This window comes from Carcharhinus amblyrhynchos, unplaced genomic scaffold (assembly GCF_965287045.1).
Source record: "Carcharhinus amblyrhynchos unplaced genomic scaffold, sCarAmb.v2.hapA chromosome_274, whole genome shotgun sequence".
Taxonomy (NCBI): domain Eukaryota; kingdom Metazoa; phylum Chordata; class Chondrichthyes; order Carcharhiniformes; family Carcharhinidae; genus Carcharhinus; species Carcharhinus amblyrhynchos.
This window is the reverse complement of record NW_027650014.1, coordinates 94,471-107,463: the sequence shown is the minus strand read 5'-3', so window position 1 is coordinate 107,463 and position 12,993 is coordinate 94,471. Positions and strand designations below refer to the sequence as shown.

General features: G+C 49.2%; 1 protein-coding gene across 2 annotated transcripts in view; it reads left to right on the top strand.

Annotated features, from left to right (window-relative positions):
- The first annotated feature begins 551 nt into the window (after window positions 1–551).
- LOC145338970 (activin receptor type-1B) overlaps window positions 552–12,993 on the top strand; it is a 68,908-nt gene continuing 56,466 nt past the window's right edge. For both annotated transcript variants that reach the window (XM_080183382.1, XM_080183381.1), the window contains exon 1: window positions 552–684. In XM_080183382.1, the coding sequence (XP_080039508.1) occupies window positions 624–684 (61 nt within the window). In that variant the 5' untranslated portion in view covers window positions 552–623. The remainder of the gene's footprint in view (window positions 685–12,993) is intronic.

Below are 12,993 nucleotides of genomic sequence, written 5' to 3'. Positions count from 1 at the left end.
CTTTTTACTGGATACATGTTAGAATAATAAATCGAATCTATAATGTTGAGCTGATCTGTCTCTACACCCTGTCTGTGACTAACACTACATTCTGCACCCTCTCCTCTTCTAGGTACTCTATGAACGGTATGCTTTGTCTGTATAGCGCACAAGAAACAATACTTTTCACTGGATACATGTGAGAATAATAAATCAAATCTATAATGTTGAGCTGATCTTTCCCTACACCCTGTCTGTGTCTGTAACACTATATTCTGCACCCTCGCCTATATACTCTATGAACGGTATGCTTTGTCTGTACAGTGCATAAGAAACAATACTTTTCACTGGATACATGTGAGAATAATAAATCGAATCTATAATGTAGAGCTGATCTTTCCCTACACCCTGTAGCTGTCACTGCACGATCTTGGCCGGGTATTTTTCAGCGAGCGCTGCCACTGGGAGGGTTCCGAGTCTATTTGAAATCATGGAAAGGTCAATGGTGCCGGCCCCGCCCCTCCGGGCAGGGAGGGCGGAGTGATTCCTTTTGGAGCGCGGAGTGTGTGAGACGGCTGCTGCTGCTGCTGAATTTGAAGCCAGTCTCACCTCCGCTGCATCTCAGGCAATGGCAAGCTGCAGGAATGGCTAAAAGCTACCCCTTCTATCTGGCCTTGCTGTTCCTCAATCTCAGCACCGGGGCCGGTAAGTGCTTGGGAAGTGTGTGTAGGGGGGGGGGAAGGTGAGGGAGGGGGGAGAGAGGAAGAGGGTTCTTGTTTTGTAAATGGAAGTGTTTATTCGCAACATGGCGTCTAGAATTGGATACAATGTTGTCACAAGGGGCTTAATTGTTTCTGTGGTAGAGTGATCCTAAATGAGAGAGAGATAGCCAGTGGATTTAACCTTTCCTACCACTAGTCTAACCCTGTGTTTCCCCCCCCCTTTCTATTTACCTCAGCTTACTTTCCCTTCCATTTCCTTCTTATATTTTCACCCCCCCCTTTTGTTGTTGTTGTTGTTTTGATTTCTGGGTCTTTCCAATGGTGGAAAGGGAGAGGTGGGGGGGATAATTTTAATCTATCTGTTTCCCCCCCCTCCCCCTCACACACAAACGTGACAGGTATTGAAACCCTGGCTTTTGTCTAGTGCCGCTTAAAAAGAAAAGCTTATCCAAAAATCAACACACGTGCAAAAAAAAACCCTTTTTCAGTGGCAGAATGGTCATAAATTTTGAATTGAATGAGTTTCGGAGGGCTCAAGGCAAAAGTGAGGCTTGCAGTAAACACATTGCTATATTAATCTTCTCCCTCCCCCTCTCTCTCTGTGTGTGTGTGGATTGAATTGGAATGTGTCCTGCTCTGACCCGCGATATTGTAACTTTCTATGGGGGAGATAGCTGGAAGTAATTGGCCCACCAACTTTCTCATCTATCTGCTTATAGTTGAAAGTGACCATCTTTTTAAATTATTTGTTCTGTTTACTAGCTGGTGAGTGGGTTACTGGAGCTGTATTTGATTTTTTTTTCTTTTGAGGACAGGGCAAGGGAGGTCATTACTGAGAAAGCAACCCATTCCACAGCTGCTTTCTCTCCAGAAACATTTCTTACCCTCCATTAGGAATGTTGAGGTCAGTTGCACCATCTCACTAAATGATCCAGAACAGACTGGACAAGAGTGGTGGTGTGTGTCACACACACACACAAGATGGTCTTGCCACTTAAGCTGATGTGACCTAATTTAATAGTGACTGCTCCACCAACAATGTTTTGGTGAGAGAAAGGGGAAAAGGATTCAAATCCCAACACAGTGGTCAGCACCAGGGATCTGGGTTTGATTCTGGCCTTGGGCGACTGTCTGTGTGGAATTTGCACATTCTCCCTGTATCTGCATGGGTTTCCTCCAGGTGCTCCGGTTTCATCCCACAGTCCAAAGATGTGTAGATTAGGGTGGATTGGCCATGCTAAATTGCCCCTTGATGTGCAGGTTAGGTGGATTGGCCATGTTATGTTGCTCCTTAGTGTCCAAAGATGTGTAGGTTAGGGGGATTAGTGGGGTAAATGTGTAGGGCTTGGGCAGGTTTCTATTGGAGAGTTGGTGCAGACCTGATGGGCCAAATGGCCTCCCGTGGAGATCCAAAGTCCAAACCTAAGAACATAAGAAATAGGAGCAGGAGTAGGCCATCTAGCCCCTCGAGCCTGCCCCGCCACTCAATAAGATCATGGCTGATCTGTCGTGGCTCAGTTCCACATTCCTGCCCTCTCCCCATAACCCTTAATCCTCTCCCTTATCAAAAACCTATCAACCCGCGTCTTAAAAATATTTAGCGAGGCAGCCTCCACCACTTCAACGGGCAGAGAATTCCAGAGATTCACCACCCTTTGAGTGAAGAAGTTCTTCCTCAACTCCATTCTAAACCGCCCCCCCCCCCCCCCTTTATTGAGGCTGTGCCCCCTAGTCCTACTGTCCTTTCTAAGCGGGAAGAGTCTCTCCACCTCTATCCTATCCATCCCATTCATCTTATACGTCTCAATGAGATCTCCCCTCATCCTTCTAAACTCTAACGAGTACAAGCCTAGTTTATTCAGCCTCTCCTCATAGCTCAACCCCCTCAACTCCGGCATCAGCCTAGTAAACCTCCTCTGCACTCCCTCCAAGGCCAAAATATCCTTGCGTAAGTGCAGCGACCAAAACTGCACACAGTACTCCAGCTGCGGCCTCACCAGTGCCCTATACAGCCGCAGCAAGACCTCCCTACTTTTATATTCAATCCCCCTCGCTATGAAGGCCAGCATCCCATTCGCCTTCCTGACCACCTGCTGCACCTGCAAGCTGGGTTTTTGCGACTCATGCACAAGGACCCCGAGGTCCCTCTGCACCGTCGCCTGCTGCAGTTTTTCGCCACGTAAGTAACAGTCCTTCCCACCATTATTCCTACCAAAGTGGACCACCTCACACTTGCCAACATTAAATTCCATTTGCCAGTTCCTGGCCCATTCGCCCAGCCTATCTAGATCCTTCTGCAGACTCTCCACACCCTCCGCGCAATTTGCCGTTCCACTGTTCAAGGTTCAGAGTCCACTTCAATATCGTTTGGGAATTTGGATTTTTAGTAGCAGGGGGTGAATAGCAGCTGAGTGGGAAGTCCTCCTCTCTCTTTCTCTCTTCCCCCCACCACCACCACCACCACCACCACCTCCCAGGTGCAAGTTGCAGCTTGGATGTAAATGCATGGCTGAGAACTACTCGTTGTGCAACTCCCTCACCTGATCCCATTTCCAGAACCCATTAGAGGTGGTGGTTTGTGGTTTCTTTGTGTGAAGACGATTAATATGAAAGACTTACAATTAAGAAGCTCCTTTTGCAGATTCAAGCTGGGATAGACCCAAAAGGACTTGTTTTTATATAGTGCCTTTTAGAATAGGAAATGTCCCCTCGATGCTTATAAGGAGTGCTTTTGTCCAAAATTTGACACGGAGATATTAGGACAGATGACCGGAAGCGAGAGTTAAACGCTGGCTTAACTGAGGTGCAGAGGTATAAAGATGCAACTCCAGTTTCTGAGACCCAGTGCAGAGGACACGGCTGCCAGTGGTTTAGGGAAAGAAATTGAGGATGCTAAAGTGGCCCGAATTGAAGGGGTGTAGGAGTCTCGGAGGGGTGTGGGGGCTGGAAGAGGTTGCGGGAGTCTCGGAGGGGTGTGGGGGCTGGAAGAGGTTGCGGGAGTCTCGGAGGGGTGTGGGGGCTGGAAGAGGTTGCGGGAGTCTCGGAGGGGTGTGGGGGCTGGAAGAGGTTACGGGAGTCTCGGAGGGGGTTGCAGGAGTCTGGGAGGGGTACGGGACTGGAGGGGGTTGCAGGAGTCTCGGAGGGGATTACAGAGATAGGGAGAGGTGTCGGAGGTTAGGGAAGGTTGTAGGGGGGCTGCAGGAGGTTGCAGAGATCGGGAGGGGTGTCAGAGGTTAGAGAGATGGGTTGGAGGAGGTTACATAGGGAGGGGTGGAGGGGGCTGGAGGAGGTTACAGAGATAGGGAGGGGCTAGAGGAGGTTAGAGATAGGGAGGGTGGGTATACGGAGTGGAGGAGGTTACAGAGATAGGGAGGGTGGGCATACGGAGTGGAGGAGGTTACAGAGATAGGGAGGCTGGGCATACGGGCTGGAGGAGGTTACAGAGATAGGGAGGCTGGGCATACGGGCTGGAGGAGGTTACAGAGATAGGGAGGCTGGGCATACGGGCTGGAGGAGGTTACAGAGATAGGGAGGCTGGGCATACGGGCTGGAGGAGGTTACAGAGATAGGGAGGCTGGGCATACGGGCTGGAGGAGGTTACAGAGATAGGGAGGCTGGGCATACGGGCTGGAGGAGGTTACAGAGATAGGGAGGCTGGGCATACGGGCTGGAGGAGGTTACAGAGATAGGGAGGCTGGGCATACGGGCTGGAGGAGGTTACAGAGATAGGGAGGCTGGGCATACGGGCTGGAGGAGGTTACAGAGATAGGGAGGCTGGGCATACGGGCTGGAGGAGGTTACAGAGATAGGGAGGCTGGGCATACGGGCTGGAGGAGGTTACAGAGATAGGGAGGCTGGGCATACGGGCTGGAGGAGGTTACAGAGATAGGGAGGCTGACCTGGGGAATGAATGTGTCAGCACTGCAGATATCGGTTTCCTGTTCCCGGAGCTGGCAGTGTGGGGAGTTCCTGCTCTTGGCGCTTGCTTCATATCCGTTCGCCTGTGAACTTGGCTCTGGATTTCACCACTCTCTCTCGGAAGCGTGATGCTATCTTCCCAATTCCCTTCACTTATCCTTTATCTTTCTCCTCCTGTCTCCTTGCCTGGAACACGCGAGGCATGCTGGGAAATGGCACTCTCAACCCAGTAGTGTAAGCACAGTGCTGAGGCCATTCGGTCCATTGTCTGTGCTGGCTCTGAAAGAGCTATCCAATTAGTCCCATTGCCCCTTTCCCACAGCCCTGCCGATTTGTCCTTTGCAAGTCTGAATCTCATGTCCTTTTGTATCTGCATTGGCCACCGTTTAACAGAAACTAGAAGGTGGCCATTCGGCCCTTCGAGCCTGCTCCGCCATTCATTTTGATCATGGCTGATCATCCAATTCAATATCCTGATTTTTTCCCCCCCTCCCCCTCATATCCCTCAATCCCTTTAGCCCCAAGAGCGATATCTAATTTCTTCCTGAAATCACACAACGTTTTGGCCTCAACTACTTTCTGTGGGAGTGAATTCCACACATTCCCCACCCTCTGGGTGAAGAAATTTCTCCTCACCTCAGTCCTAAAAGGTTTACCCCTTATCCTCAAACTATGACCCCTAGTTCTGGACTCCCCCCACCATCAGGAACATTCTTTCTGAATCTACCCTGTCTAACCCTGTTAGAATTTTATAAGTTTCTATGAGATTCCCTCTCACTGTTCCAGGTAAAATTCTCCCCCTTGTTGCTTTTTTTTGTTGGAAACTTCCTGGGGTCGGCATCACAGCTGAAATGGCACTTCTGAGTATCTTGGTTATTATTATCTTGGTCCGCCCCCTCAGTTCTCTGCTGTCGCTGGTGAATCCCACCCACCCGCTGTTTCAAGGCTGAGCCTTCAGGTTGGGAGGATGCAGTACCGTTCTGCCGGATGTTTTTGAGTAGTTCAAGAAGACGTTGTGTAAACATTTGATCTGTGTGCCATTATTCTTTGCTGAAGTCCTGGTGTTACCGAAGTGACAAGATTGTGTTATTTAATTGCTGAGGTAGCCAAGCCCTGCAGTCGCTTAACACTCTGGGATTCTGCCTGAATGAATGAGGCATTTGGATGGAAATTTCCCTCCTGCTGTTTGGTGAGAGGATCTAACCCCCCCCCTTAATATTTCAAACCAGTTGATGTCTCCTTTTCATAGAATCGTAGAAATTAGGGTGGCACAGTGGGTTAGCACTGCTGCCTCACAGCGCCAGGAACCTGGGTTCAATTCCCAGTTTGGGTCACTGTTTGTGTGGAGTCTGCATGTTCTCCCTGTGTCTGCGTGGGTTTCCTCCAGGTGCTCCGGTTTCTTCCCACACTCCAATACACGGGGTTACGGGATGGGGCCTGGCTGGTTCTTTGATTCAAATCCCTACGATGCAGAAGGAGGCCGTTCAGCCCATTAAGTCTGCACCTTTCCCTGGCCCACCCTGCCCTATCCTTGCAACAGCCACAAATTAACCATAGCTCATCCCACTAACCTAAACATCCTGGAATGTGAAGGGGCAATCCATCTACCCTGCACATTGTCGGATACTGAGGGGCAATTTAGCACGGGCAATCCACCCTAACCTGCACATCTTTGGACTATGGGAGGAAACTGGAGCGCCTGGAGGAAACCCACACAGACACAGGGAGAATTTGCAAACTCCAGACAGACAGTGACCCAGGCTGGCAATCAAACCCAAGTCCCTGGTGCTGTGAGGCAGCAGTGCTAATCACCGTGCTGTTGTTTCAAATGGGAACTGAGGGGAGGATGGTTGGTGCAGAATAGCATGTGAGAAGTTGTTGGAAAATTACTGGCAGTTGAAATGATGTTATTTTGGAAACTTCCAGTTCCTCCCCCTTTGACATTCATTTCTTTATTCTGGATCTGTACAGTGGGGGGGGGGGAGACTTGCATTTCTATAGCACCTGTCAATGTGTCAGGATCTCCCAAAAGAAGCACTTTCTGGCCAATGAGTTACTACTTGGAGTAAATTCAGCCCATTTGTGCACAGCAAGATCCCACAGACAGCAACGTGCTGATGCCCACGTCACTGACGTTGATCGAGGGTTGCAAGCCACAAATGATTCCCTCGCTCGTGGTCGTCAAGTTCCAGGAGTTTGTCTCGCATCTGCCTGTGAATATTGAGCCCCTGGGGGTGGGCGTAACGTCTTCTCTGAAAGATGGCGCCTCTGACGGTGTGGGACTCGAGTGTCCACCTCGCGTTTTGGCGCTCAGGCTTCCAGTGGGACAGTCGAGCCAGCAACCTTCTGACTCCAAAGTGAGTGCTGCCACAGCACGTGGAGGGGAATGAATAGGTCATTCATGAATAGGATAAGCCCTTTGTCATTGAGACCTAACTACACGGTTCAGTGCCCTGTGACAGGGTTCTGCTTTTGGATAGTTAGGAATCACCAAAGCAAGAATACACAAGTTGTAAACTTGACTCTCGGGTGCGTACAAGGATTTGATTTATTGTCACGTGTATTGGGATACAGTGAAAAGTATTTTTTCTTGCACGCTATACAGACAAAGCATACCGTTCATAGAGAAGGAAAGGAGAGGGTGCAGAATGTAGTGTTACAGTCATAGCCAGGGTGTAGAGAAAGATCAACTTAATATTTGATTTATTATTGTCACGTATTGGGATACAGTGAAAAGTATTGTTTCTTGCACGCTATTCAGACAAAGCATACCGTTCATAGGTTACTTACGGGAGAAGGAAAGGAAAAAGTGCAGAATTTTTTAAAGTTCATTTATTAATTACAAGTAAGGCTTACATTAACACTAATGAAGTTACTGTGAAATTCCCCTAGTTGCCACACTCTAATCCCTTTTTGGGTCAATGCACCTAACCCGCACATCTTTGGACTGTGGGAGGAAACCAGAGCACCCGGAGGAAACCCATGCAGACGTGGGGAGAACGTACAAACTTCATACAGACAGTGGCTCAAGCTGGGAATCGAACCCGGGTCCCTGGCGCTGTGAGGCAGCAGTGCCAACCACTGCTGCCCATAGTGTCACAGTTATAGCTGGGGTATAGAGAAAGATCAACTTAGTGTGAGGTAGGTCCATTCAAAAGTCTGACAGCAGCAGGGAAGAAGCTGTTCTTGAGTCGGTTGGTACGTGACCTCAGACTTTTGTATCCTTTTCCTGACAGAAGAAGGTGGGAGTGAGAATGTCCGGGGTCCTTAATTATGCTGGCTGCTTTTCCCCGTGGCAGCAGGAAGTGTAGACAGAGTCAACGGATGGGAGGCTGGTTTGCGTGATGGATTGGGCCAAGCCTTTGGTCATGAGGTAGATTTTAAAAGGAGCATCTTCAAGGAGTGGAGAGAAAGGTGGAGACGTTTGGGGAGGGCCTAGGTGACATGGCCCATGAGTGATTCACAAAGGGCTGGAATTGGAGGAACATCAAGATCCCAGGGGTTTGTTGGGCTGGTGAAGATTGTAGAGGTGGGGAGGTGAGAGGCTGTGGAAAGAGTCCAAGGATGAAAATTTTAAATCTAGGAATTACCCAGAGACTGCTTTGGTCAGGGCTAATAAATCTTGGCCCAAGTTTTGAGCTACAGATGGGAGGTGGATAGCGAGTCACGCCGCACAGAGACATTTCGGAGAGAAATTGCTTACCTGCGGTCAATGATATTCCCAATGGAAAAATGCCCAAGGTGGGAAACTGATTTAAACAAATTACACTCAAATTCTCCCAAATAGGGAAATCAAGCAAATACCAGTTGATCTGCTCACTGTTCCAGCCCCAAAGCGCTTTTCTACTTGATGTAGCAGCCAGCTCTCTTCCCGTTTACACCACTTTTTTTTAAAAAAGAAGCTTCAGTCAATACTCCCAACTGATTAGGCAGCGGAGAACCAATGGCCAAACCATCATGTTTTGATTTAGAATTGCTTAGTAATTCACTAGCTCTGCCTCTGGGCAAGCGACCTACAGACAACCCCGGATTCGGAGGGTGGATGGGGGACACGTTGTCACGAGTATGGGTGTGTGGCAGCATCTGATCTGGTCTCCAGACAGACTGAGAGAATCTGCAAAATCTGGGTGATGCCATAACTCGAGAGGTTATACCCATGGGAAAGTCAGAATAGCTGGAGGATCTTTTCTCCAGGGGGACAAAAAAAAGGTTGACTTTTTAAAAATTATGAAAGAATTGGATTGAGTAGATGGAGTGACCTGATAGAAGTCACCAAGATTACGAAGGGCGTGGACAGAGCTTTTTCCCAGCGTGGAACAGTCCATTACTAGAGGGCACAGGCTCAAGGGGCAAGGTTTAAAGGAGATGTATGAGGCAGATCTTTTACACAGAAGTGGTGGGTGCCTGGAACTCGCTGCCGGGGGAGATAGTGGAAGTGGATACAGTAGTGAGTTTGAAGGGGCATATTGACAAATATATGAATAGATGGGTCCCCGGAAGGATAGGGGGTTTAAGTTCAGACAGACAGCATGGCCGGTGCAGGCTTGGAGGGCGTATTCCTGTGCTGTAACTTTTTGTTTTCTTTGTGGGAGAGATTGGAACCCTCTTTCAGGTAGCAGGCCCTAAGAGGCCATTGGCAACCATGGGCGTCAATGGGATTGGTCCACGATTGTGCTTGGTCAAGTGCTGCAGCGGTTTGCCTTCTGCAATGTGGCCGAGCAGGGAACTCTCCCACTCTTACTGCCTGGGAAGGATTTACAAGCTGATAACCGTACTGTTTGGCCACGTTACAAACACCCCTTCTGTGTCCATTGAGCCCTGAAAGTGGGACTTGAACCAGAGTTAAAGACGCTACCCACCGCACCACATGAGCGGGAGTGAATCCAGGACTGGGGGAAGGGTCCTAAATACAAGATCATACAAACTAGAATTGGGAGTAGGCCATTCGGCCCTTCGAACCTGCTCCACCGTTCATCTGGATCACAGCTGATTGTCAAATTCAATATCCTGATTTCACATCCCGCCCCCCCCAATATCCCTTGATCCCTTTAGCCCCAAATTTTGGCCTCAACTACTTTCTCTGGGAGTGAATTCCACACATTCACCACCCTCTGGGTGAAGAAATTTCTCCTCACCTCAGTCCTAAAAGGTTTACCCCTTATCCTCAAACTATGACCCCTAGTTCTGGACCCCCCTCCCTCCCCCCCCCCTCCCCCCCCCTCCCCCCTCAACATTCTTTCTGAATCTACTCTGTCTAACCCTGTTAGAATTTTATAAATTTCTGTCAGATCCCTGCTCACTCTTGTGAACTCCAGCTTATATAATCCTAACCGACTCAGTCTCCTTTGGGGAATTATTTACCCAGAGCTTGGGGAATGTGCATTTCACTCCCAAAAGGTGTGCTTGAGGTGAAACTGGGTAAACAGAGGGAGAGGGGAACAGGTGGTTATGCAGGTAGGGTGAGGTGACATGGGTTGGGGAGGGACTAATGCAGGACCTAAATACTGGCGTGGATTAGATGGGTCAAAATGGGCTGCTGCTGTACAATTTATAGAATTCTATAAAATGACTCTCCATAAAGTGCAGCACGATAAAAGGTGCTTCCATAGGATACATGCCAGACCCAAAGTCAGCACTGTCATGGCCTAACCACTCATACCAGCTGCTGCACCAAGCATGATTCTGAAAAAAAAACTTCCGAGTGCCATTTCTCAACAAAACATTGAATCATTTCCCTGACCCCACCCCATCACAAAGCAGGAATCCAGAGCATCAGTGGCTCCATTGGTCAGGGACAGTGGGGTGGCACAGTGGTTAGCAATGTTGCCTCACAGCGCCAGGGACCCGGGTTCGATTCCAGCCTTGGGTCACTGTCTGTGCAGAGTCTCCACATTCTCCCCATGTCTGCGTGGGTTTCCTCCGGGTGCTCCAGTTTCCACCCACACTCCAAAGATGCACAGGTTATGTGGATTGACCATGCTAAATTGCCCTTGGTGTCCAAAGATGTGCAGATTAGGTGAGATTAGTGGGGTGGATGCATGGAATTGTGACGATAGGGTGCGAGGAGGACCTGGGTGGGATGCTCTGTTGGAGAGTCGGTACAGGCTCGATGGGCCAAATGGCTGCCTCCTGCACTGGAGGGATCCTACGAGAGGGCAGCAATTCGTCCCTTGAGGCATTGAGGAACAGGCTTGAAGACTCAATTGCCTAATCATACTTCCATTTCTTGTGGGAGGTCTGACGGGACAGTCGAGAGTGTGCGCCGAGGGGCCTGTTATGCGTGACTCCCTTGCTCCCCTTCACAATGCTGTTGTGGGAAGTTTTCCAATTCCCCTGGGGTTGTGGGGATGGGGAGGGGGGCAGTGACAAAGACAGTACCTCCAATAATGCAGCAGACAAGAGAGCTACCCATTGAGCCATGTGTACCAGCTTGCTGCAAGAACCATACCAGTCCTCCCTGCAAATCCATAGTCCACTATTTTTATGGGTTTACGACCCGCTTGCTGGGATGGGAGCCAGATGCTTGCGGAAGCGCAAATCCAATATGATATAGGGAGGGTGGGGGTGCGGGGGGGGGAGGAATTAATACATTTCCAAAGAAGTTATTCTGGACGCGAACACAATTATGGAAATATTGTGCATGAGTTTGAGAATATGTTCAGCCTGACCTCTGATGTGTGGGATCAGATTGGTATCAGATTGCTATCAGTTGCTTTTCCCATTAGTGCTTCAGCACCCAAGAACAGTTCCAAGGCATGCAGGCAAACGAGACTCAATGCCCTTGGTTGGTCTGACACCCAACACGTTTGAATTGCCTTCCGACACAAACGCTTCAAATGCCGCTTCTTATCCGATTTCAGCTGAATCAGAATTTCCAGTCCAAAAACTCAACTGCAGACAGGAGCTGTCCATCGTCGGACACAGTGCTGTCCAAATCTCATCCATCACCCGTGCCCTCGCTGACTTGCACTGGCTCCCCATCTCCTCAGACACTGCCTCGCAGCGCCAGGGACCAGGGTTCGATTCCCAGCTTGAGTCTGTGCAGAATCTGCGCATTCTCCCCGTGTCTGTGTTTTTCCTCCGGGGCTGCTACAGTTGGAAAGATGTGCAGGTTAGGTGAATTTGCTATGCTAAATATGTACTCTATGAACGGTATGCTTTGACTGTATAGTGTGCAAGAAACAATACTTTTCACTGTATCCCAATACACGTGACAATAAATCAAATGAAGTATTAAGTTGATCTTTCTCTACACCCTAGCTATGACTGTAACACTACATTCTGCACCCTCTGCTTTCCTTTTGTTCTCTATGAACGGTATGCTTTGTCTGTATAGCGTGCGAGGAACAATACTTTTCACTGTATCCCAATACGTATGACAATAGTAAATCAAATCAGATCCTCCTGCATGGTCCAGTTCTGTTCAGTGACGCTCCTGTCTTCTTGCTGTATTAGAAGTGTGAACATGTTGCTCGGTAAATTGTGCAAGAGGGTGCCCCCAGTCACTCAGCCCCCCGCAACACTCTTCTGCCTTTGGTCACCTGATACCTCTGTCCTTGCGATGTCCTACTTTCCCTTGTCAGTTGGAAAGCAAAGTGACATGCTAGGCTGAATAGATGAATTGTGTGCTGCACTTTGATCCCTTTACACGTCTGTCTTAGCGTGGAAGGAGCACTCTTTCTTCCAAAAAAAGTCTCTAATTCCTGAAAACCCAAGGGAGATGGAGTTGGGAACACTTTGTGAAGGAAAGCAGGCACTGGGCACTACGATCGCCCCACTCCTCTCGGTCTCTCTACCTTGCTTTCCTCCTTTCCGACCCTCCCAGAATGGCCAGGAGTCGAGCCAAGTCGGCAACAGAATTGTTCCCGGGATATTTTAAATCGGTCACGTCGTTGGTCATCTGTGAGTGCCGCAAAGGCTGAGAAAACCGCAACTGCCGTCGTCATGAGGCGTGGCCACGCGGTGACATCACATCCAGCACCGTGCCACCCACCCAACCAATCAAATTGCAACCTTAACCTAAAGGGGAAAGTCAGGAGGACTCAATTGGCTGAGATTTTAGCGGCAGGATCGGTAGGATTAAACACAGAAACTAGAAGCGGGAGGAGGCCATTCGGTCCTTCCAGCCTGCTCCACCATTCATTATGATCATGGCTCATCATTGAATTCAATATCCTGATTTCTTCTTCCTGCCTCTGCCTGCACCATATGACTTTACCCCCCAAGAGCGATATCTAATTTCTTCTTTTGGCCTCAACTACTTTCTGTGGGAGTGAATCCCACACATTCCCCACCCTCTGGGTGAAGAAATTTCTCCTCACCTCAGTCCTAAAAGGTTTACCCCTTATCCTCAAACCATGACCCCTAGTTCTGG